Here is a 24,665-nt window from a genome sequence, read left to right as displayed (position 1 = left end):
GTATTCTACGTGACTTTCAGGACACGCCCCTGTCTCCGTAGTGTTGTGATATTCACGTAGCAGCAGTGATGCTGAAAGAATGCCCCTGAGAAACAGTTTAGCGAGGAGAAATCAATCCATGTATTAAACCCTTTCTAAATAATGAAGGTATAGCGCATCTACTAATAATTATACATAATTTATGTATTTATTTTTTTACCAATGCAAACTTGTATCCAATGCACACTTTTGTAATTGATGCATCACATTGTTAACCAGTGAATCTTACCATCCCATAAGAGGTTTACTATTTTAATGGTTTACAGTGCTCTGAATAAATATTTACCCTTTGCCCTATGTAGTTTCACAATCTGGAACTGAGATGGAATTATGTGTCATAAATCTACACCAAACAGCGCATGATACAGACAGGAAAACATTCCTAATGCTTGCAAATTTGGGTCACATGATCATTTGAACTAACAGCATCTGAGTCGTAATGTAATCTCTATGAATACACCCTTTCCTGGAATGCCTCAGAGAATATACCAAAAGAAAAAGCATCAAGAAGAACAAGAAACATTCAAAGAAAGTCCACATTCTAAATGAAATTAACAGCATCTGGCAGACCCCCAGAGTGACTTACAACTGAGCAACTTGGTGGTTCAATTCAATTAAATTCATTTTTATTTGTATTGCGCTTTTAACAATGAACATTGTCTCAAAGCAGCTTTACACAGATAATGTGGTGATTAAAAGTGAATATGTTCTTTATAAGTAAGATTGTCCCTGATGAGCGAGCCGGTGGCGACTGTGGCAAAGAAAAACTGCCCGAGATGGCATAAGGAAGAAACCTTGAGAGGAACCAGACTCAAGAGGGAACCCATCCTCATCTGGGTTGCACCGAATGTCCATTTGTAGCAAATATACAATGTTGCGGGGTGCAGTGATGATGATCAGATGCGAACTGTATTCCTGAGTCAGTGTAGGAGACTGTTGACATTAACTACAGTCAAATCCATCCTCAAAGCGCCCGTTCTTACTCCGGAATTTAATGGAACCACCCAAGGCGTTGATGAGAAACCGTCCCAAGCTGCACAGAGTGGCCTGCAGTTGAAGAGAACACTATCCAGAGGCAGGCCTGGACGAAGTGGGAAGATCCACGGAGGGGAGAGGGGCAGGAGCAAGTTTAACTCGACCGACAGAGAGAGAGAGAGGGAGAGAGAGAGAAGAGGGTGACGGGAAGAGAAGGATATGGATTATTAAGTGTCCTTATTGTTGTATGAAAGTTAATGTCACTGTGCAGTTTGGACTCCAGCAAGACTCGCTATGGCAGCATAACTACAAGGGAGAACCAGAAGGTAATACAGACATGAGGGATCTCTGGGATAAGAGATGACCCACCACACCACTGTCAACAAACCTGAGTGAATGTGGGAGAGTGAGGGGACGACAGCATACAAATATCCCAGTTCACCAAACACTCTATATCCATGTTCCCTCCAGATCTGAGCCTTTACCTAAGAAAAAATCTACTGATTAAAGGCTTGACTAAATAAATATGTTTTCAACCTCGACTTGAACACTGAGACTGTGTCTGAGTCCCGAACACTGATTGGAAGGCTGTTCCATAACTGTGGGGCTTTATAAGAGAAACATCTGCCCCCTGCTGTAGTCTTCATTATTTGAGGAACCAACAGATAGCCAGCACCTTTTAAACTAAGTAGGCATGGAGGATCATACTGGTACAGAAGTTCACTCAGATACTGCGGTGCAAGACCGTTAAGTGCTTTATACGTCAGTAGTAATATTTTATATTCAATGCAAGATCTGATTGGGAGCCAGTGTAGACTGATTAAAACAGGAGTGATGTGGTCATATTTCCTAGATCTAGTGAGGACTCTTGCTGCTGCATTCTGAACTAACTAAAGCTTATTTATGCACTTATTTGCACACCCATACAGTAAAGCGTTATAGTAGTCTAATCTAGAAGTAACAAAAGGCATGAACTAGTTTTTCTGCATCCTATAACGACATCATATTTCTAATTTTAGCAATATTTCTATGGTGAAAGAAGGCGATCCTGGTGATATTATTCACGTGAGACTCAAAGGAAAGACTCGGGTAAATAATCACACCAAGGTCTTTGACAGCCGTACACGCTGAAACAGAAACACCATCCAGAGATGCTACGTAATCGGAAAGGTTGCTTCTAGCTGCATGTGGTAAAAGTAAAAAGTAAAAAGTAAAAGTAAAAGTACTTCCGTCTTATCTGAGTTGAGCAGAAGAAAGTTATCAAGCATCCACTGTCTATTGTCTTTTACACACTTCTCAACATTGTTTAGCTGATCTCTCTCATCTGGCTTTGCTGAAATATACAACTGTGTATCATCAGCATAGCAATGGAAGCGAATACCATGTTTATAAATAATTTCACCAAGAGGCAGCATATATAAAGAGAAAAGCAGAGGGCCTAAGACAGATCCTTGAGGAACACCAAACTTTACCTCAGGGAGTGTGGAGAACTCACTATTTACATCAACAAACTGATAGCGATCAGTCAAATAAGACCTGAGCCAAGAGAGAGCTGTTCCCTTTATTCCAACAACATTCTCAAGTCTAGCAAGTAGTATAGTGTGATCAATGGTGTCAAAAGCTGCACTAAGGTCAAGCAAAACAAATGGAGACAAAACCCTGATCAGAGGCCAATAGCAGGTCATTTACCACCTTAATTAGCGCCGTCTCTGTGCTATGATGAGGCCGAAATTCTGACTGATACATCTCAAAAATATTATTCATAAGTAGGTGTGAGCATAACTGCTGTGCCACAACCTTTTCTAAAATTTTGGATATAAAAGGAAGATTTGATATTGTCAGAGGTGGGAAGTAACGGAGTACAAATACTTTGTTACTGTACTTAAGTAGATTTTTCTGATATCAGTACTTAACTCCACTCTTTATTTTTCAGACAACTTTTTACTTTTACTCATTACATTTTTACACAAATATCTGTACTTTTTACTTCGTACATTTTCAAAACCAGCTCGTTACTTTAGTTTTAATCCATTGATTTGGTGAAATAGAATTTTTTTCTTTTCACTGCATGCCGATTTCAGCCGAACAACCAATTTCCTGTTACTGCGTGTCTTTTTCAATCCACTGGTGTATAAAGTCTTGACTCTCACTCTTTATGAAGATAAGAATCAGCAGGCAGAAGGCAGTAAGAAGTTTGGGGTTAATGTGGATGAGACAGAGGGAGTCAGTGATATAAACATGACTGAGAACAGACACATTCCTGATCATCATCATCTTTTCTCTGCTTGTGTTCTATATGTGGATCTATAGCCTGGATACATTCATTAGGTAACAAAATTTTTAATTTGTTCGGTATTAATATATATATATATATATATATATATATATATATATATATATATATATATATACATACAGTACAGACCAAAAGTTTGGACACACCTTCTCATTCAAAGAGTTTTCTTTATTTTCATGACTATGAAAATTGTAGATTCACACTGAAGGCATCAAAACTATGAATTAACACCTGGAATTATATATGGAATTATATACATAACAAAAAAGTGTGAAACAACTGAAAAATGTCATATTCTAGGTTCTTCAAAATAGCCACCTTTTGCTTTGATTACTGCTTTGCACACTCTCATTCTCTTGATGAGCTTCAAGAGGTAGTCACCTGAAATGGTCTTCCAACAGTCTTGAAGGAGTTCCCCGAGAGATGCTTGGCACTTGTTGACCCTTTTGCCTTCACTCTGCGGTCGGGTTCAGGTCCGGTGACTGTGGAGGCCAGGTCATCTGGTGCAGCACCCCATCACTCTCCTTCTTGGTCAAATAGCCCTTGATGCCTTCAGTGTGACTCTACAATTTTCATAGTCATGAAAATAAAGAAATCTCTTTGAATGAGAAGGTGTGTCCAAACTTTTGGTCTGTACTGTATATATATATATATATATATATATATATATATATATATATATATATATATATATATATATATGGCTGTCAAAAATCTAATTATTGTAAACGGCACTAAATGTTATTAGCACGCTATCAATTCAGCGCGCATTTCTGTTTTTACCATTTTTATTTAAAAAAGTAAATACATAAATAAATAACTAGATATAAAAGAGGCAAAATTAAAACCTCCAGCAAAACATACAGTTATTCACGACGTCCCTTCTTTACTTAGATATAAAATAAATAAATAAACTCCACCGAAAAATATTTTTAATCAGTAAACTTTTGTTTTATTTCTGCGCCAAGTCTCAAATCAAACACCAAATCCGCCATGTTTTACACAATTAATCCTCTGGGTGGCGTTTTGTGGGTTTTTCCCTCATAATGGAGACACAAACTTAAATTACTGTCTTTATTGATCGTACAGATAAAAACAATACATCATTCAAATCTGTAAAATGTCTATGATTATATATATATATATATATATATATATATATATATATATATATATATATATATATATATATATATATATATATATATATATATATAAGCTTCTTGACTTGACTTGAAGAGGTGCAGTTTCTCCGGTATCACCTCATTAACTGTCCGTGTGGAAACATAGCAAAGGCTCTTAATGATGTCCACACATCTCTGCACTGTTATAGCCTTTATATTTAATCACTGTACATATGCTTACATATATATCACATGCTGTACATATGATACATATTTATCTGCACTATTTATTTATCTATCTATCTATCTATCATCATATTAATATAATGTGAGGTCCAGTTAACAGCTAAAACAGGTAGAAGTAATAACTACTTTTTACTTAAGTACATGTCAGAGCCAAAACTTCTTTAATTTCACTTAAGTAAAAAAGTATAATCAGTACTTCAACTTTTACCAGAGTATTTTAAAACATGAGTATCTGTACTTCTACTTAAGTAATGGATGTGTGTACTTTTGCCACCTCTGGATATTGGTCTGTAGTTGGACAGCTGACATGGGTCAAGGTCAGGTTTCTTAATAAGGGGGTGGATAACTGCCAGTTTGAAGTATTTAGGTACATAACCAGTGCTAATGGAAGAGTTTATTATTTTTAAAACAGGTTCAATTACCTCTTGAGTTATCTGTTTAAAGAAACTTGTAGGCAAGGGATCGAGAATGCAGGTTGATGATTTTGATGAGGAAATTAATGAAATTAAGTAATTCTCATTAATAGGAGTGAAGCTTTGTAGTTGATTGTCTGCTATAATTACACTGCTGTCTACAGGGTTACTTGTAAAATAATTTGGATTTATATTAATTGTCTGGATTTCTTGCCTGATGGTTTCAATTTTATTATTAAAAAAGTTCATGAAATCATTACTATCTATTGATGGTGTGCATGTAAGTGCAGTGCTTTTATTCCCTGTTAATTTTGCTACCGTGCTGAATAAAAATCTAGGATTATGCTTGTTATTTTCTATGAGGGTGAAGAAATATGCTGATCTAGCAGCACTAAGAGATTCTCTATAATTTAGGAGGCTCTCCTTCAATGCTATTTGAAATACTGTTAATTTTGTTTGACGCCATTTAAGTTCTCATTTTTGAGTGGTCTGTTTTAAGATGCGTGTATGATCATTATACCACTGTGCTAATTTTTTCTCCCTGATCATTTTGGTCTTAAGGGGAGCTACATCATCTAGAGCATTGGTTCTTCTCGATCGAACCCCAGGGGTTCGGTGAGTCAGTCTCAGGTTCGGCGGAGGTCAAGACACACACCTGACTCATATGATTTGTGATGACACGACCCGCTTAAGAAGGGTTCGGTGGATGCGCATATGAAACTGGTGGGGGTCAGTACCTCCAGCAAGGTTAAGAACCACTGATCTAGAGTATAACGTAACGTTGATTCTAGGTATTCAGTGGCCCAGTCGAGCTCTGCGGGGTCAGATGGAGATCTATCTAATATCGTAATTTCTGGAAGATTGTTGATAAAACTCGCTGCTGTAGCTGACGTGAAAGTACACTTAACACGATAACGTGGTGAGGTAGTAATGCAATGACTAAGGCAGATTTTAAAAGAGATGTGATAATGGTCTGTAATAGCTTCAGACTGTGGAATTGTGACTAAGTTTTTTATTTTTAATCCAAATGTTAACAACAAATCGAGAGTGTGTCCACCACTATGAGTGGGTCCTATAACATTCTGATTAATTCCAACTGAATCTAGAATGGACACAACTTAAGGAGTCTTCCTGATTATCAAAATGAATATTAAAGTCACCAATAATTAATGCTTAGTCTAAAGAAGTAGCTAAATTTGTGATGAAATCTGCAAAAATATATGAGAAAATAAGAGTAGGGCCTTGGGGGTCTATAAATAATAATTAGTGGAATTGACCGACTGGACCTGCTTTCGGACACTGAATATTTTATGCTGGTGTAAAGAAATGTTTTACATTTGTGTTTAGTCTTTTGTGTGACGCTTAAATTATTATTATAAATAGCTGCTACTCCACCTCTTCTGCCATTTAGACGGGGTTGGTGTATGTAACTTTACCCAGGAGGACTCGCTTCATTTAATGCTAAATATTCATTCGGTTTAATCCATGTTTTTGTCAAACACATTATTTTGAACTCCTGGTCGGTAATAATTTCGTTTATAGTAAGCGCTTTTGACGTAAGAGATCTAATATTCAGTAATCCTATCTTTAGATCAGAGGTGCTGGCTGTGCGTTCAGTCCTATTTAATTTAATGTTAATCAGGTTACTAAAACAGACTTTCTGAGAATTCCTATATTTTGGTTTTGCTCGGGGGACAGACACAGTCTCAATTTGGTGGATCCTGAGTGATGACTCTGTGCAGCTAGCAGACGGTCAGTTTAGCCTGTCTGTCTGCTCCCTGGCTTTGGCTCTAGACAGTCACTTGTTAACTAGTGCTATTCAGAAACTATGACCTATATTACAAGAAATGAGAGCAGCACCTTCCCGAGTGGGATGGATACCGTCCCGCCCTAACAGGCCAGCCTTGCCCTCAAAAATGCTCCAATTATCAATGAAGCCCACATTGTTTTTGGAGCACCACTCTGACATCCAGCAGTTCAGCTACCATAACCTGCTGTAGGCTACATCGCCACGTCGCATTGGGATGGGGCCAGAGCATGTTACTGCATCGGACATTGCCTTCACTAATTTACACACCTCTATAATATTACTCTTGGTAACCTCTGACTGTTGAAGGCGTATATCATTAGCTCCTGTGTAAAAAACTATCTTAGAGAACCTATGCTTTCCTAAGAATCTAAGCTGACCTTCTATGTCCGGCGCCCTGGCTCCCTTCCCTACACATAACCTGTGCTGCTGGTGCCCCTAGCTCATTTCACGTGCCTCAGAATGGAGTCTCCTAAAACCAGAGCTCTTTCAGGTTTCTCAGCGGGTGCTTCACTGAGGAGAGCAAACCTTTTGGACGCGTGAAGCGGAGAGGAATGGTGCTCCCGTGGGCAAGCCTTAGCGTTAGCTTTGGCTTTGCGAGTATGCCGCCGAGTCGTCACCCATTCGCCCCCCGCTGCGAGGGCTCTAATGCCGGAGTCGGGGAAATATTAACTTCACCTAGGGCATCCAGACTTTCCCCTGCAGAACCTGGACTGCTCTCACACCCACTACTTCTCTCTAGACTCTGGATGCGCTCCTCTAATGCTAAAATATTCTCTGTCAAAGAGCAAACTAGCTTACACTTCTCACAGATAAAATTATCGCTAACAACGGAGAAAGACCGACTAAACATGTCACACTTCACACACTGAATGAACTGGGTGTTCGCCATAACAGAGAAATTACGTACCTTAATGTGATTACTGTAGTGTGTGTTCGTAGTTCTGGTGGGAATGTCCTCCACTCAAACAGGGAAAAAAGCGCTCTTCCGAAAGCAAAAATAGACGAGACGGAGCCAACGGAAAGTGAAATGTTCAACAACAGGAAACAGGAACTGACGTGATTGAACTTGTGACCTCCCGATCCAGAGTCCAATGCCTTAACCACTGAGCTACCACCTAACTACCTACCTAAATTAACGAGGAAGCTATGGTCAAGTCAGTGACTGAGAAAATAACACGCAGCATAATGCTTCCACCAGCATGCTTCAATCTGCTGATAGTTGTGGATTATTATACATGATTATTTTGCTACATGTATATGTAAAATCAATCAATTACCATGTTAAATGGATGGTGCTTATTATGGACCGACTTCCTGAAAATGATATGTATCCATGGGAAATTATCTACTGAGGAATCCTGAGAAATCCTCACAGTAAGCACCCAAGAGAGAGCCGCTTGTGAATACTATTATTCCATCATAACATTAAAACGGGTGCAATAGGGAGTTTTCTTACACAAAATGAGTTTCCAGCATGGAAGTATGAACAGGGCGTTATAGAAAACCAGTTGTGATTTTATTTTCGGTTGTTTTTGGGTGTTGGCTGCAATGGGAGGTGAAGTCTCATTTGCCAGCTCTTGTTTTTTCCTGAAGAGATTAGTTTTATTTGAGAAGGTGGTGTATCTCCAGTGGGATCCAGAGAGACTAGGTTTTTATTATTATTATTTCTACATCTAGAAGACAAGAAGCAGGTGGGAATGCAGGCCATAAAGTGCGTGGTGGTTGGAGACGGGTGAGTGTGTGTTCATGCTGTGTATTGGACGTGTCTACTGGTAGGCTAAGTCACGTGACTTGTTAGAGGAACCAGATAAACCTGTATATATTCATTTAGGTTTTATATATATATATATATATATATATATATATATATATATATATATATATATATATATATATATATATATACATTTTGTATTTTTTTTTATATATTTTCTTTAGTGTAAAACCCTTTCAATTCCATCACGTGGAGCTTTTTGGATTTACATCTTCACTTCCGGATACCAATACATGTCCTAAAACACATCAATTTAGAGAGAGAGTGTGCGTGTGCGTGTGCGTGTGTGTGTGTGTTTGTGTGTGTATGTGTGTGTCTGATTGGAACGTTTGGATCATCTCATGGCACTTCAGTATCTTATGCAATGGAGTCATGAAACCATTTTTACTTGAAGCAGCTTTATAACACAATAAATACATTTTTAGTTTTTTTAAGTGAACATTTATATATAATATGAGTAATTTCTCTCAGGTTGTGTAAGTTTTGTCTGTAAAGATGACCATGTGACTGCTAGGCTACGCGTTCATATACGCAATATAAAATATCTTGCTGTTCTGGAGCAAGAACCCAGTAGCCTGCCTGCCTGTCTGCCTGCCTTTCTTTCTTTCTTTCTTTCTTTCTTTCTTTCTGAAAAGTGTACTGAAGACTTTTTGGGAATCCATAAAATACATTTTAATATAGAAGCTATAAAGTAGAATCGATGGGTTACTTAATGTAATCCCGGGGTTTTTGATAACAGAGTGAGGTGTTTCACTATGGGAATCGCTTTGGGCGTGACCAACTACGGAAGCTCCTATGACACCACGTCTGTCTTGACAGACAGGTTGACCTGAGATAAGGCTCCGCCCCACCTTTATTCCTCAGGTCGACCCCTTGTAATATTATTGCAGCGAGATTTCATCCCATCCCTGTGCAAGGAGGGAAGTGCTGGTGAAACACCTCATTCTGTTATCAAAGTACCCAGGATTACATTAAGTAACCCAATGTTCTTTTTCTAACTTCACTCTGTGTTTCAATATGGGAGATATAGACCACTCCCGGATTGCACACGATCCCACTACACCCAATCACATGGGCTCTGGACGTCTGGATCCCAACACCACATGCACCAAGGATGACTCAGACACATCCAATCTATAAAACCGCAAAAAGGTGTGTGGCGTAGCCCAACCAGCCGCTGCACAAATGTCCTGAAAAGAAATTTCCTTAAGTAGGGCCCATGATGTCGCCATCCCTCTAGTAAAGTGGGCCCTCAGACCCGCAGGTGCCTGAGAACCACAGCATTCACACGCTAGAGATATAGCCACCACAATCTAGTTGGACAGCCGTTGCCTCAACAACGGCTTACCCCTGTAAATGGTAGCCCAAGACACAAACAGCTGGTCAGTGTTCCTGAAACCTGCTGTTCGCATGATATACGTATGGCAGGCCCGCACTGGGCACAAGGAACTCAACCTCTCCTCCTCCTGAGATGAGAACGGAGGAGGGTGGAAAGCCGAAAGTTTAGTAACGGGACATCTATAAGAAGAATCCACCACTTTAGGTACAAACGCCGGGTTAGGGCGAAAGGAAACTTTCGTGAGCTCTGGGGCAAACTGTAAACAGGATGGACTGACAGACAGGGCTTGCAGCTCGCTCACATGCTTAGCTGTCTCTAGAGCCACAAGCAGTGCCATCTTAAGAGAGAGAAATCTTAGCCCTTTGCCATCCACCGGCTCGAAGGGGTGATGAGAAAGGGCCTCCAAAACCAAAGACAGGTCCCACTGAGGCACCAACCGCCGAGACACCGTCCTCTTACGGAATGCACCTTTCATAAACCTACTAATTAAAGGGTGCCGACCCGCAGGTTCATTACCAAACCCGACATGACCTGCAGAAATAGCCGCCAGATACACCTTCAAAGTAGAAAAAGCTTTCCCTCTATCCAGCAAATCCTGGAGAAAACACAATATGTCTCCCAAAAAACACTGGAAAGAGACAATGTGACCACGGCCACATCACTTCTCAAAAACTCGCCATTTATTGTCATAAAGTGTGCGAGTAGACGAGGCCCTGGCACTCTGGATAGTGTGTATTACCAATGGGGGTAAACCTGCCACACTCAAGTTCCACCTTTTACGGGCCAGGCCCAGAGAGCTTTCCTGTCCGGGTGTGGATGATAAATCTCTCCGCCCGCCTGGGACAGAAGGTCCCTCCGTGGAGGGAGTGGCCACGGCTGACCTGACAGCAGCTGAACTATTTCGGTGATCCAGCTAGACGGGCTAACCGTGTTTCGAGCCGACAGAAACGCAGCTCTGTGCTGTAAGACTCGCGGTGGTGGCGTGTGTGTTTATATCAACACGGAATGTTGTAAGAACTCTGTGCTTGTTTCTCGCTATTGCTCATCGCTAGTGGAGTTTGTGACTGTTAGATGCAGACCTTTTTATTTACCACAGAAATTTACAACTGTATTCATCGTCGGAGTGTACATTCCACCCAGTGCTAATGCTAAGGAGGCACTGTGTGAACTCTATGGCGCTATTAGCGACCTGCAGAATGCTCTCCCCGACGGATTGTTTATTATCGCCGGAGATTTCAACCATTCGAATCTCAAGACTGTGCTTCCTAAACTCCATCAGCATGTGGACTTTGCAACGAGAGGAGCGAACACGCTGGATCTTGTTTACACAAACATCCTCGGCGAGTATCATGCGGAGCCCCGCCCCCATCTCGGATACTCAGACCACTGCTCTGTTATGTAATTCCAGCATACAGACCGCTCGTCAGACGCTCTAAACCGGTTCTGAAACAGGTGAAAACCTGGGCAGAAGGAGCTACTTCTGCTCTTCAGGACTGTTTCGAGTGCACTGACTGGGACATGTTTAGAGAGGCTGCAACCAACGGCGATTCCATCAACTTGGAGGAGTACACATCATCAGTGACCAGCTACATCAACAAGTGCGTTGATGATGTGACCATCTCCAAGACCATCACTACACGCTCCAACCGGAAGCCGTGGATGACTGCAAATGTGCGTGCGCTGCTGAAACAAAGAGACTCTGCCTTCAGATCAGGGGACAAGACGGCCTTAAAAGCAAGGGCCAAACTGTCTCGTGCCATCAGAGAGGCGAAGCGCGCACACGCAAAGAAAATCCACAACCACTTCCAGGACAGTGGAGACACTCGGCGCATGTGGCAGGGCATCCAGGCGATCACGAATTACAAGATCACATCACCTGCTTGTGACCGTGACGCTCCCTCCCAGATGCGCCGAACGACTTCTACGCCCGGTTTGAGGTACAGAACAACGTGGTGGCGAGGAAGACCATCCCTCCTCCCACTCACCAGGTGCTCTGTCTAACCACAGCTGAAGTGAGGAAAACTCTATGCAGAGTTAACCCACGAAGTCTGCTGGACCTGACAACATTCCTGGCAGAGTGCTCAGGGAATGTGCAGAACAACTAGCAGATGTCTTCACTGACATCTTCAACATCTCCCTGAGCAGCAACGTTGTTCCCACGTGTCTCAAGACAATGACCATTGTTCCCGTGCCAAAGAAATCGACTGTCTCCTGCCTCAATGACTATCGTCCCGTCGCGCTTACTCCCATCGTGATGAAGTGCTTCGAGAGGCTCGTCATGAGGCACATCAAGACACAGCTTCCACCCTCCCTGGACCCCATGCAGTTTGCGTATCGTCCAAACCGTTCCACGGACGATGCCATCTCCACAACCCTCCATCTGGCCCTCACCCACCTGGATAACAAGGACTCATATGTACGAATGCTGTTCATTGATTTCAGAGCGACCAATCTCCACTGATTATTGATGGATCCTCTGTGGAGATTGTCAAGAGCACCAAATTCCTTGGTGTTCATCTGGCAGACAACCTCACCTGGTCACTTAACACCAGCTCCATCACCAAGAAAGCCCAGCAGCATCTCTACTTCCTGAGAAGGCTGAGGAAAGCCCACCTCACTCCCCCCATCCTGACCATGTTCTACAGAGGGACCATTGAGAGCATCTTGAGCAGCTGCATCACTGCCTGGTTTGGGAATTGCACCGTCTCGGATCTCAAGACCCTACAGAGGATAGTGAGGACAGCTGAGAAGATCATCGGAGTCTCTCTCCCTCTATCATGGACATTTACACTACACGCTGCATCCGCAAAGCACACAGCATTGTGGACGATCACACACACCCGTCACACACACTTTTCACACTCCTACCATCAGGAAAACGGTTCCGAAGCATTCGGGCCATCACAACAAGCCATCAGGCTACTCAACACACAGAACTGAAACAGAACTCGTACACACTCACTCACTCAAATGTGTGTTACTGAACTGTACAACCTGGACTAAACACAATCATCACTTATCTCGATCCACTCCACCACCACTTATCTATTTATTATTATTTATACTCGCACCTTGTATTACAGTAGAATGTTTACATGCTGTCTTTGCACCTTTTGTATTCAGTATAATGTTTACATGCTGTCTTTGCACCTCCTTGCTGCTGTTTTCTGCACTACATTGTTCTGTTCTGTTTGTATTCTCTCCTGGGTATAGTTTTTACATTTCTCCTTACACAGTACTGTATAATCAAGTATACAGCAGGTTTACTAGTCTGCGCTATACTTGTTTTTTGTTTTTTGTCTTGTGTTGTCTGTCTGCACTGTCTGTCTGTACTGTTTTTTGTCTGCACTGTTTGCACCAGGTTGCACTTGATGCACTTTATGTTTGTGTTGTAGCTCTATGCTGTTGTTGTTTTGTTGTTTAGTGTAGCACCAGGGTTCCGGAGGAATGTTGTTTCGTTTTTACTGTGTACTGTGTACCACTGTGTATAGCAAAATTGACAATAAAAGCCTCTTGATTCTTGACTTGACTCTTGACCCAGTGTCTGGACGCCCAGCGTGGAGTTCCCCTACCCTGGCCAGGGTGGGAGAAATCAAGCTTAGTGGAGTGAATGCGTAGAGAAGAACGTTTGGCCATGGGTGGGCTAACGCATCCACACCCAATGGTGCATCTTTGTCCCTTAGAGAAAAGTACAGAGGACACTGAGCGTTTTCCCACGAGGCGTAAAGATCTACGGCAGCCCGGCTGTATCTCTGCCATATCTGCTCCACCACCTGGGTGTGCAGTTTCCATTCCCTGTACAGGGGATTCCCCTGGACAACAAATCCACACCCTTGTTCCATATGCCTGGAACATGAGTCATTCTGATGGATAAAAGCCTTATGTCGCACCACATTATCAGTTTCCTCGCTAACTGATGTAAATGGAGGGAGAGCACACACCCCTGCAGGTTGATGTATGCGACCACCATGGAATTGTTGGTTTTCACCAGTACATGTCGGCCCTTTATGAAAGCCAGAAAATGTTTCAGTCCTAGAAACACTGCCAACAACTCCAAGTAGTTTATATGACACAGGATTAGCTGTGGAGGCTAAACGCTGTTCACAGCTCTGCCCATTAGGGTCGCGCCCCAGCCCACCAAAGACGCGTCCGTCTTCATAGTAACCCTCGACGACACCACCCCCAAGGGAATTCCCGACCGAAGAGTTGTGGAGCATTCCCATTGGCGGAGCGCTATGACGCATGCGTTATTTTGACTGGCTGATTGAGATGACGTTGGGGACATAACCGCAAACGCGCAACCTATCTCTGAAAATCTCTCATCATGAGAAGTCCCAGGTTCACCACAGAAATCACCGAGGCCATTAAACCCAGCATTCGTTAGCACACACAGAACGGGACCATAGTCCCCACCCAAAAACGGGAGAGACACTGTATGAGAGATGCGATTCTCCTCTCTGTCAGCATGACTCGATAGGAGAGGGAAACTATACTGAGTCCTACATATTCCGCGGGACACAAGCGGCTCTTTTCACTGTTTATTCTGAAACCCAAGTTGCAGAGATGTGTGACCACGCTCTCCGCATCTCTGATCGCTCGCTCTTTCGACGAGGAGTATATCAGATAATCGTCTATATAAGACAAAATCCGTATCCCGATGTTTCGCAATGGCAAAAGAGCCGCTTCCACACATTTGCTGATAGTTCTCGGAGCGAGAGACAGTCCAAACGGAATGGTTTGAAACTCGCACACAGTGCCTCTGTGTGCAAACCTCAGATATTTTCTGTGTGACGGGTAAACGTCTATGTGAAATACGCGTCCGATAGATCGATCGTCACAAACCAATCTTTTGGGCGGATCGACCGACAGAGTGCTTTGTGTGTCAACATTCTGAATGAATATTTTCTCAGGGGCTTGTTTAACACCGAAGTCCAAAATCTGAAGAAGAGATGTGCTTCCTCTCTTCGGGATCACAAAGTATCGGGAGTAAAAGCCCTGATTGCTTTCCTACCTCCGGAACAATTCTGATTGCCCTTTTGCTCAAAAGAGAGTCGATCTCAGCCGTTAGTATGCAGGCCGACTCTCCTTCGGCCACTGAGACCAACACACCGTTGAATCTGTTTCATGATGAATTGAAGCCTGTATCCCCGTGAAATCGTGCTTAACACCCATGTATGTACAGTGCATGTGCGCCAATTGAGGAGGCACACAGAAAGGGAACCCCTGCGCATTGATGACGTCACAACCATCGCCACGCTGGTCTCCACTGGTAGAGTGAGCATGCCCTCCAGCGGTAAATCTAGGGGGGTGCACGCTAAATTCTTGGTATTTTTGAACATATGTCATAAGTGCTTGGTGACACTGAACAGTTTCCCTTATTCCTCCAACCCAAGGAGAAACTAGGGAGGAAGTCCTTATGGAACTCGGAACCGGGTTGTGTTCCCTTTTCCTTTTCTTCGCCGGTGGAGAAAAGAGGACAGGGGAACATTCGCGTGTCAGGTTGCACGCTTCTTATTCCTCTGCTCGGGGTGGGGCGGACGGTTTCTTGCCGCCACGGCCGCAAACGAATGCTATCCCTACGGTCCCAAGCCATCCGATCTCGGACTTTGACCAGTCCGCTGAGAGCCAATCTCGCACTCCTTGCGCTCAACGGCCTCCCTCTTGCAGCTGTGGAAAACCCCCAACGTGCTGGCTGAGGTGGCAGGATCTGAGTCAGCTTGCGAGGCAAACAAAGGTTGAAAGCTTCGTCCTCTTGTTTCCTAAGAGTGCTGGCCGCAGCCCTGAACCGTGCCTCGTGAAGAGCGCTGGATTAGGTCGTTCACCACACAGATCTCGTCCCAAAGTACCAGTTTAGGTATTCCTGTGTCATACTGTCGATCCATCTCCTCCAAAATCTCCGCCTGGTACGTGGACAGTAAAGTCACATCGTTTAGCGAGCACACTGACTGCGCCGTGTATTTATACATCCTCTGATAGATGTACACCGTCAATCTCTCGATTTTTCCAGGCAGTGCAATTTGAGAGGAGGCAGAGATAGAGCCCCGATTCGGATGGAGGTGATAGGCCACCGAAGGCTCCACTGCTGGGGGTCCAGCCAACTCCAGCTCTTCCATCCCCTGAATCTCCAGCTTAGAGCACCCTTTTGTGGGAAGCTTTCTCTTGAAGGGGCTAGACCAATAACGAGACATCTTCATGCAAGCCGGCACGGCAGGCAGGAGCTGTCTAGCAGCGGGTTGAGCAGGCGGCAGCCTTTTCCTGTCGTAAAGGTCTCTCACAGCTCCCTCTGCGTCCTGGGCCGCGGGCCAAGCTAGTCCCAGCTTAGCCGCGGCTCGCTTGCATTCTTCGTGCAGGTTACCTTCTGCCTGCGAGGCTGTGTCGCCTGCGCTCTGGGGTCTCTACTGTTGTGCCGGGAAGGGACCACTGTCGTCCTCATCCTAGTCCTCCACATCCAAGTTGAGGAGGTCAGAGTTCCCATAGCCCTCTGCGTTTTTGTCTAACGGTAATTTCTCCTTCTCCGCAAGGAGGTTATCGAACAGAGGCGGCATGACCGCGATCCTGCCTCCATCATTTCCGCCCAGCACGTGGTAGCTCGCGGCTGATGTTCGACGGCCGTAGACTTTGCAGCGGCGCAGGACAGACACGGGTCCTGTTGGTTAGCCACCGCTACTCTCAGCCGTCTTTAAAAAATTTTCACCAGTGAACGCATGCTTGCAGGTCTGCAAGCGACATTTGAGCGTGCTTTGGGCCCATGCACGCGATGCACATCTGGTGAGGGTCCCTGCCCGAGATGGTTGCTCCACATGATGATGGACACGGACGGGATGCAACCTCCATGATCCTCGACTCATTCCCTATGGTGGGGGGGGATGACCGTCGAAATGGCTGAGTACGGAGAAAACGAGACTCGTCAAACACGTTAGTCTGCCGAAATTTGCAGGGTAGTTAGCCCTCCGAAGCTTCGCCTTGACGCGCTAAGCCTGTAATTAGCTTGATGCTACTAAGTCCCTACCGTGTAATTTCATACCCAGCAGGTTGGAATAGGAATAGCTCGCCTCAATGTGAACGCTATACCATGACGTCGCTCAGCACAATTCTGTATGACTGGACTTGCGTTTAGTGGCGGAATCCAATGACAGCCCGCACGATGAACAGTTAAGCGAAAGCCAGCCGAGAACTGGATGTGCTGAGAGAGCTTAATGTAGTCCCACACAGGAAGAAAGCGCAAATAATGTTAGAAGGGGTCGACCTGAGGAATAAAGGTGGGGCGGAGCCTTATCTCAGGTTGACCTGTCTGTCAAGACAGACGTGTTGTCATAGGTGCTTCTATAGTTGGTCACACCCAAAGATTCTCTTAAAGAAACACCGAGCGAAGTTAGAAAAAGAACTACAACTACGTTTGTATCAACATTATACAGTGGACAGTCCAATATTAAAAGCTGCCATTAGCTATGTACATGTGCGAATTAAAAATTGCATTCATTGATGAACAATAGAGGTGGTATAAGGCTCATTTTACAGAAAAGTGCTCAATTATTTTACTTCAAGACTGGAAAACAGTCATTGCACTTTTTCCTAGTAGTAGAGCGCTCCATGTTTTTGTAGTTAAAGTATCTCTGCATTGAAAAATGTATTCTTGTATAAGATCAGAACAACGGTGGTATGGTCATGGTATGCTCTCATATACGCTTGGATGTATATAATAATTTTTTTTAAATACAGGACAGTTGGGAAAACATGTCTTCTGATCAGCTACAAGACCAATGCCTTCCCTGGAGAGAGCATCCCGACGGTGCAGAGGTGGCATAAGTACACACATCCTTTACTTAAGTAGAAGTACAGATACTCATGTTTTAAAATACTCGGGTAAAAGTTGAAGTACTGATTAAACTTTTTTACTCAAGTGAAAGTAAAGAAGTCTTGGCTCTGACATGTACTTAAGTAAAAAGTAGTTATTACTTTTACCTGTTTTAGCTGTTAACTGGACCTCACATCATAAAGGATAGATAGATAGATTACATTGTACAGGTACACAGCAACGAAATGCAGTTTGGCATCTACCAGAAGTGCAAAAAGTAGCAATCGTGCAAATAGTGCAGATAAATATATCACATATCATATATATCATATTTACAGCATGTGATATTATATATATATATATATATATATATATATATATATATATATATATATATATATATACACAGTGAGGAAAATAAGTATTTGAACACCCTGCTATTTTGCAAGTTCTCCCACTTATAAATCATGGAGGGGTCTGAAATTGTCATCGTAGTTGCATGTCCACTGTGAGAGACCTAATCTAAAAATAGAAATTCAGAAATCACAATGTATGATTTTTTAACTATTTATTTGTATGATACAGCTGCAAATAAGTATTTAAACACCTGTCAAAGTCAATGTTAATATTTGGTACAGTAGCCTTTGTTTGCAATTACAGAGGTCAAACTTTTCCTGTAGTTTTTCACCAGGTTTGCACACACTGCAGGAGGGATTTTGGCCCACTCCTCCACACAGATCTTCTCTAGATCAGTCAGGTTTCTGGCCTGTCACTAAGAAACACAGAGTTTGAGCTCCCTCCAAAGATTCTCTATTGGGTTTAGGTCTGGAGACTGGCTAGGCCATGCCAGAACCTTGATATGCTTCTTACAGAGCCACTCCTTGGTTATCCTGGCTGTGTGCTTCGGGTCATTGTCATGTTGGAAGACCCAGCCTCGACCCATCTTATGTGCAGAAAAACACCCCAAAAGCATGATGCTACCATCCCCATGCTTCACAGTAGGGATGGTGTTCTTGTGATGGTACTCATCATTTTTCTTTCTCCAAACACGTTAAGTGGAATTATGACCCAAAAGTTCTATTTTGGTCTCATCTGACCACATGACTTTCTCCCATGACTCCTCTGGATCATCCAAATGGTCAATGGCAAACTTAAGACGTGCCTGGATATGTGCTGGTTTAAGCAGGGGAACCTTCCGTGCCATGCATGATTTCAAACCATGACGTCTTAGTGTATTACCAACAGTAACCTTGGAAACGGTGGTCCCAGCTCTTTTCAGGTCATTGACCAGCTCCTCCTGTGTAGTTCTGGGCTGATTTCTCACCTTCCTTAGGATCATTGAGACCCCACGAGGTGAGATCTTGCATGGAGCCCCATTCCGGGGGAGATTGACAGTCATGTTTAGCTTCTTCCATTTTGTAATGATTGCTCCAACAGTGGACCTTTTTTCACCAAGCTGCTTGGCAATTTCCCCCTAGCCCTTTCCAGCCTTGTGGAGGTGTACAATTTTGTCTCTGGTGTCTTTGGACAGTTTTTTGGTCTTGGCCAGGTTAGTAGTTGGATTCTTACTGATTGTATGGGGTGGACAGGTGTCTTTATGCAGCTAACGACCTCAAACAGGTGCATCTAATTTATGATAATAAATGTAGTGAAGGTGGACATTTTAAAGTCAGACTAACGCATATGTCAGACTAATGTGTACGCATATGTACAGTGATTAAATATTACAGTGCAGAGATGTGTGGACATCATTAAGAGCCTTTGCTATGTTTCCACACGGACTGTTAATGAGGTGATACCGGAGAAACTGCACCGCTTCAAATCAAGTCAAGAAGCTTTTATATATATATATATATATATATATATATATATATATATATATATATATATATATATATATATATATATATATAATTATAGACATTTTACAGATTTGAATGATGTATTGTTTTTATCTGTACGATCAATAAAGACAGTAATTTAAGTTTGTGTCTCCATTATGAGGGAAAAACCCACAAAACGCCACCCAGAGGGTTAATTGTGTAAAACATAGCGGATTTGGTGTTTGATTTGAGACTTGGCGCAGAAATAAAACAAAAGTTTACTGATTAAAAATATTTTTTGGTGGAGTTTATTTATTTATTTTATATCTAAGTAAAGAAAGGAAAAAAGAAGGGACGTTGTGAATAAGTGTATGTTTTCAGTGTTTTCAGTGTATTCAGTGTATGTGTACTCCCTCTGTCTCATCCACGTTAACTCCAAACTTCTTACTGCCTTCTGCCCTGCTCATACTGAGCTTCGTAAACTAGCCTACATCTGTGGTGAGTGAGAGACAGGACTTTATACACCAGCGGATTGAAAAAGACGCGCAATGACAGGAAATCGGTTGTTCGGCTGAAATCGGTGCCCAGTGAAAATAAAAAAATATATAATTCACCAAATCAATGGATTAAAACTAAAGTAACGAGCCGGTTTTGAAAATCTAAGAAGTAAAAAGTACAGATATTTGTGTAAAAATTTAATGAGTAAAAGTAAAAAGTTGTCTGAAAAATAAAGAGTGGAGTAAAGTACTGATACCGAAAAAATCTACTTAAGTACAGTAACGAAGTATTTGTACTTTGTTACTTCCCACCTCTGCGACGGTGTGAGTAACATCACAAACCCGTCTGCTAAAGTCCAGTAGCCGACATGAACTTATATCTAGTTGTGTCTCCATTCATTTTCTCAGCTTCACTGTGTTCAATAGAAGTATTTGTCCTCTTGTTTTTCTTCACATACACGCAAAGAAATTCTCTCAATTTCTCTCCAGGTTTGATAATTATTCTCCAAATGTAATGGTAGATGGGAAGCCAGTGAACCTGGAGCTTTGGGACACAGCAGGACTGGAGGACTACGACCGACTCAGGCCTCTTTCCTATCCTCAAACGGTACAGTGCCATGAGCAAGCTCAATGCAGAGTGAATATTAACAGTTCATCTCATTTCAATCCTTTTGACCGTGCTTCATTGCTGCTTTTTGTTCTGCATGAGACTGTCGTACCAGTGGCGATTGTTATGAAAATCTGTGCTTGTGTTTCACGGGGCACAAAGTCTCCTATTATGTCCTTGCCACTACTTATTCTGCTAATAAAACTGAATGCGTTCTCTATTTTCCCCTTTACTGCACATCTCTCCATTTCGACTTTCATTCCAGTTCAACAAGGCCGTGCCGAATCAAGAAACGGAATGGAAATGATTTCCATATTTCTGAACCTGAAGTTCTGTCTCATTTTTCCTTTTTTTTTTTTTCCTTCTCCTCTATAGAAAGTGTTTTTAATCTGCTTCTCGCTGGTGAGCCCTGCCTCGTTCGAGAACGTCCGTGTCAAAGTAAGCAGCTTCCTTACCGACCCTGTGTGGCTAAGAAAGTCAAATTAAAGGAAGTGTTGTTTGTGTCTACTCTGTTGTCCACAATCTGGACAGCAGGGAAACAGGAAGGGCCTGATATAATGCGTCTGGTCGAGGATATTGTGTAAAACTCTTCTAGTATTTTGTTAGCTGTATGTACAAATAATATTCGTACATTTTATTTGATGATTTGACAATTTAATTTAGATATAATCTATATATTAAGGGCTGTCAACATAACAAATTAATAACCTGCTAACGCAAATTAATTTTAACGGCATTAAAATGTGCAGTCACAAGTCTGACCTATTTAGTCTCACATTTAGTCCCCAGTTGCTGTGTAATAATATCCTCCACTTGTCTGGGAAGATGTACCACTAGATTTTCACTATATTTTTACCTGTATAACCTCCTCATCTCTAAAGCTGCTTTGGGACAATGTCCATTGTTATAAGCATTATACAAATATAATTGAAATGAAAAGTGAATTAGAAGCTCTATAGAAGGCCACTCAAAATCTTCCACTCCAGCCCAGGTACATTGTCATGCTGGAACATTTGGGTCTCTGAATTTTCACGAGAGAATTGCATGCTAACTCCTCCAATGGCATCCTATACAATTATGTGCATTCAGCTTTGTAGAAGAACCAGAAAAATCGGTTGCTTACGTTAGGTTAGAACCAGAACAATTTGGTTTTAGGTTGCTTACGTTGGGTTAGAACAGGGATGGGTAAACTTTTTGACTCACGGGCCACAATGGGTTCTAAAATTTGACAGAGGGGCCAGGTCATACACACACACACACACACACACGGAAGGAGATTCTCCTTCCAAACAATAACTCTCCCACCTTCCCCTTCTACGAACGTCGTCTCCATCATGCCAGCAGCAAGTCTTCTCAAAGGTAAAGTACCCAGTAAAGATAATGTTTTCTTCTCTTATATGTTTTTATATGTTTTTATATGGTATGATTTCAATATAACATGTTAAAAGTAAATAATATTATTGAATATTGGCTTTATTTTTATTTTTGAAGTAATATTTTTGGTTGTCCAGAGCGAAGTTTCTGTTAATTCTTATGGGGAAATTCGTATCGGGATACAAACTTTTCAGATTACGAGTAAAGTTCCGGAACGAAATAAATTCGTACCTCACGGTTTCACTGTATGTATATATTACATTAGAGATTTGGCAAATTCAGTTTCATCAAGTGCCAAAAGATCAACAATTTGTTGATCTTTTTTTTCCCCAGTGCATCAGTAAACACAGCAGAAAAACTCAAGTTCAGTTTCAGTAGGAACAGTGTTGTTGAACTCTAAAAACTTATTTTGCCAGTTCATCAAAGTCTGGAGTAAGTTTTGTTGTGGCAATTCTCAGGATAGATCCGAGGTGTTTTTAAAGAGTATCAGATTAAGAAGAGAGTATTGCACGTAAACAACGTCAATGGAGCTGAAGTGCGACATCTTTAGGGGAAACGTGGGCATTACAGGGGAAAGGTAAATTGAACAATGTTTACCCGTACCTATTTTAATAGAATTTGGTCACGTTCGGCGGGCCGGATTAATAAACCTAACAGGCCGTGTGTGGCCCGCGGGCCATAGTTTGCCCATGTCTGGGTTAGAACCATAATAATCTGGTTATTAGGTTGCTTACCTTGGGTTAGAACCAGAACAATCTGGTTTTTAGGTTGCTTACGTTAGGTGAGAACCAGAACAATCTGGTTTTTAGGTTGCTTACGTTAGATTAGAACCAGACAAATCTGTTTTTTAGGTTGTTTACAATTAGGTTGTTTTTCCAATTTGTTTTTGTGAAATCTGACTGAGACGTCTTTTTTTTTTCTTTCCCCCCACAGTGGTATCCTGAGGTCAGACATCATTGCCCAAACACCCCAATCATTCTGGTTGGAACCAAGATCGACTTAAGAGAAGACAAAGACACTGTTGATAAGCTGGAAGAAAAGAAACTCACCCCTATTACTTACTCACAAGGCCTTGCGATGGCTAAAGAAATAGGTCAGTAGTAGAATTAATAATGAAGCAGAACAATTCGCATAATTATACGATCTTGTTTTTTCCAAATCGCCAGGCATTATTTAGTCGCTGTGTACTTGTATTTTTGCACACTCGTTTTTACAGATAGTCCCTGATTTACTTTTTATGTCTCAGAAAAGTTTGCCACGCAAAGAGTAAATTCAAACATGAGCCCACGTTCATTAAATATTCATGCAATTTTCATAACTTGAATGCGCTTAGAGAATGTGTGGTTGTGCTGCGGAGAAACAGATGCGTTAATTGAACTGTACAGAAAAGACTCGTTTACATATTTTCATATTGTACATACATAAGTTACAAAATAGGACGTATAAGTGTGGAGGAAGGTGCACACAGGTGAGGTTCTATGTAGGAGATCCCAACCTGAAGGAGATTGGAGACTGTAAGGTGTTGGCAGGGGACAGAGAAGCTAAACAGCATCGGATGGTGGTCTGTAGGATGGTTTTGGAGGTGAAGAGGAGAGTGAAGAGTGAAAGAAGAATAAGATGGTGGAAACTGAAGGAGAAAAACTGTAGTGTGAGATTCAGGGAAGAGGTCAGACAGAGGCTCGGTGGTGGTGAAGAGGTGCTGGATGATTGGGCAACTACCTCATTAGTGATAAGGGAGACAGCTAAAAAGGTACTTGGTGTAACATCTGGAAATAGAAAGGAAGACAAAGAGACGTGGTGGTGGAATGAGAAAGTGCAGAAGAGCCTAAGGAGAAAGAGGTTGGCAAAACAGATTTGGGATCAACAAAGTGATGTGAAAAGTAGGCAGGAGTACAAGGAGATGCACAGCAGGTGAAGGGGTATGTGGCGAAATTCAAGGAGAAGGCATATGAGGATCTGTAGGAGAAGTTGGAAACTAAGGATGAAGAAAAGGATTTGTATTGGTTGGTCAAGCAGAAGGAACGAGCTGGGAAGGATGTGCTGCAAGTTAGAGCAATAAAGGATGGAGATGGAAATGTGTTGACTAGTGATTAGGGTGTGTTGAGAAGATAGAGGGAGTATTTTGAGCATCTGATAAATGAGAGAGAGAGAAGGTTGGATGGTGTGGAGATGGTGAAGCAGGAAGTGGATAGGATTAGTAAGGAGGAAGTGAGAGCAGCGAAGAGGGAGATGGAGATGTTTAGGAGAAATGGCAGTAGAGGTTTTTAACCAGGTTGTTTAACAAGATTTTGAAAGGAGAGAGGATGCCTGAGGAATGGGGAAGGAGTGTGCTGGGTACGACAGGGTGGAGAGAGGAGTTGTGGTATTGTATGAGGAAGTCAGGTGTGTCAGAGAAGGTGTGTCATTTGAGGGTGGTGCAGGACATGTATGAGGAGAGTGTGATAGCAGTGAAGTGTGCTGTAGGAACGACAGACTGGTTCAAGGTGGAGGTGGGACTGCATTAAGGATTGGCTCTGAGCTCTTCCTGGTTTGCAATGGTGATGGACAGATGGA

The 24,665-nt window shown here is 42.4% G+C and overlaps 1 protein-coding gene across 1 annotated transcript in view; it reads left to right on the top strand.

Annotated features, from left to right (window-relative positions):
• Nucleotides 1-8,458: 8,458 nt before the first annotated feature.
• LOC124388821 overlaps nt 8,459-24,665 on the top strand; it is a 35,510-nt gene continuing 19,303 nt past the window's right edge. The window contains exons 1-5 of the mRNA XM_046853880.1: nt 8,459-8,635; nt 17,736-17,822; nt 20,621-20,738; nt 21,114-21,176; nt 23,046-23,205. Of these exons, the coding sequence (XP_046709836.1) occupies nt 8,601-8,635; nt 17,736-17,822; nt 20,621-20,738; nt 21,114-21,176; nt 23,046-23,205 (463 nt within the window). The 5' untranslated portion in view covers nt 8,459-8,600. The remainder of the gene's footprint in view (nt 8,636-17,735; nt 17,823-20,620; nt 20,739-21,113; nt 21,177-23,045; nt 23,206-24,665) is intronic.

Source organism: Silurus meridionalis, chromosome 7 (assembly GCF_014805685.1).
Source record: "Silurus meridionalis isolate SWU-2019-XX chromosome 7, ASM1480568v1, whole genome shotgun sequence".
Classification (NCBI taxonomy): domain Eukaryota; kingdom Metazoa; phylum Chordata; class Actinopteri; order Siluriformes; family Siluridae; genus Silurus; species Silurus meridionalis.
Note: the sequence above shows the minus strand (reverse complement) of the source record. Positions and strands in the feature narration are given on the sequence as shown.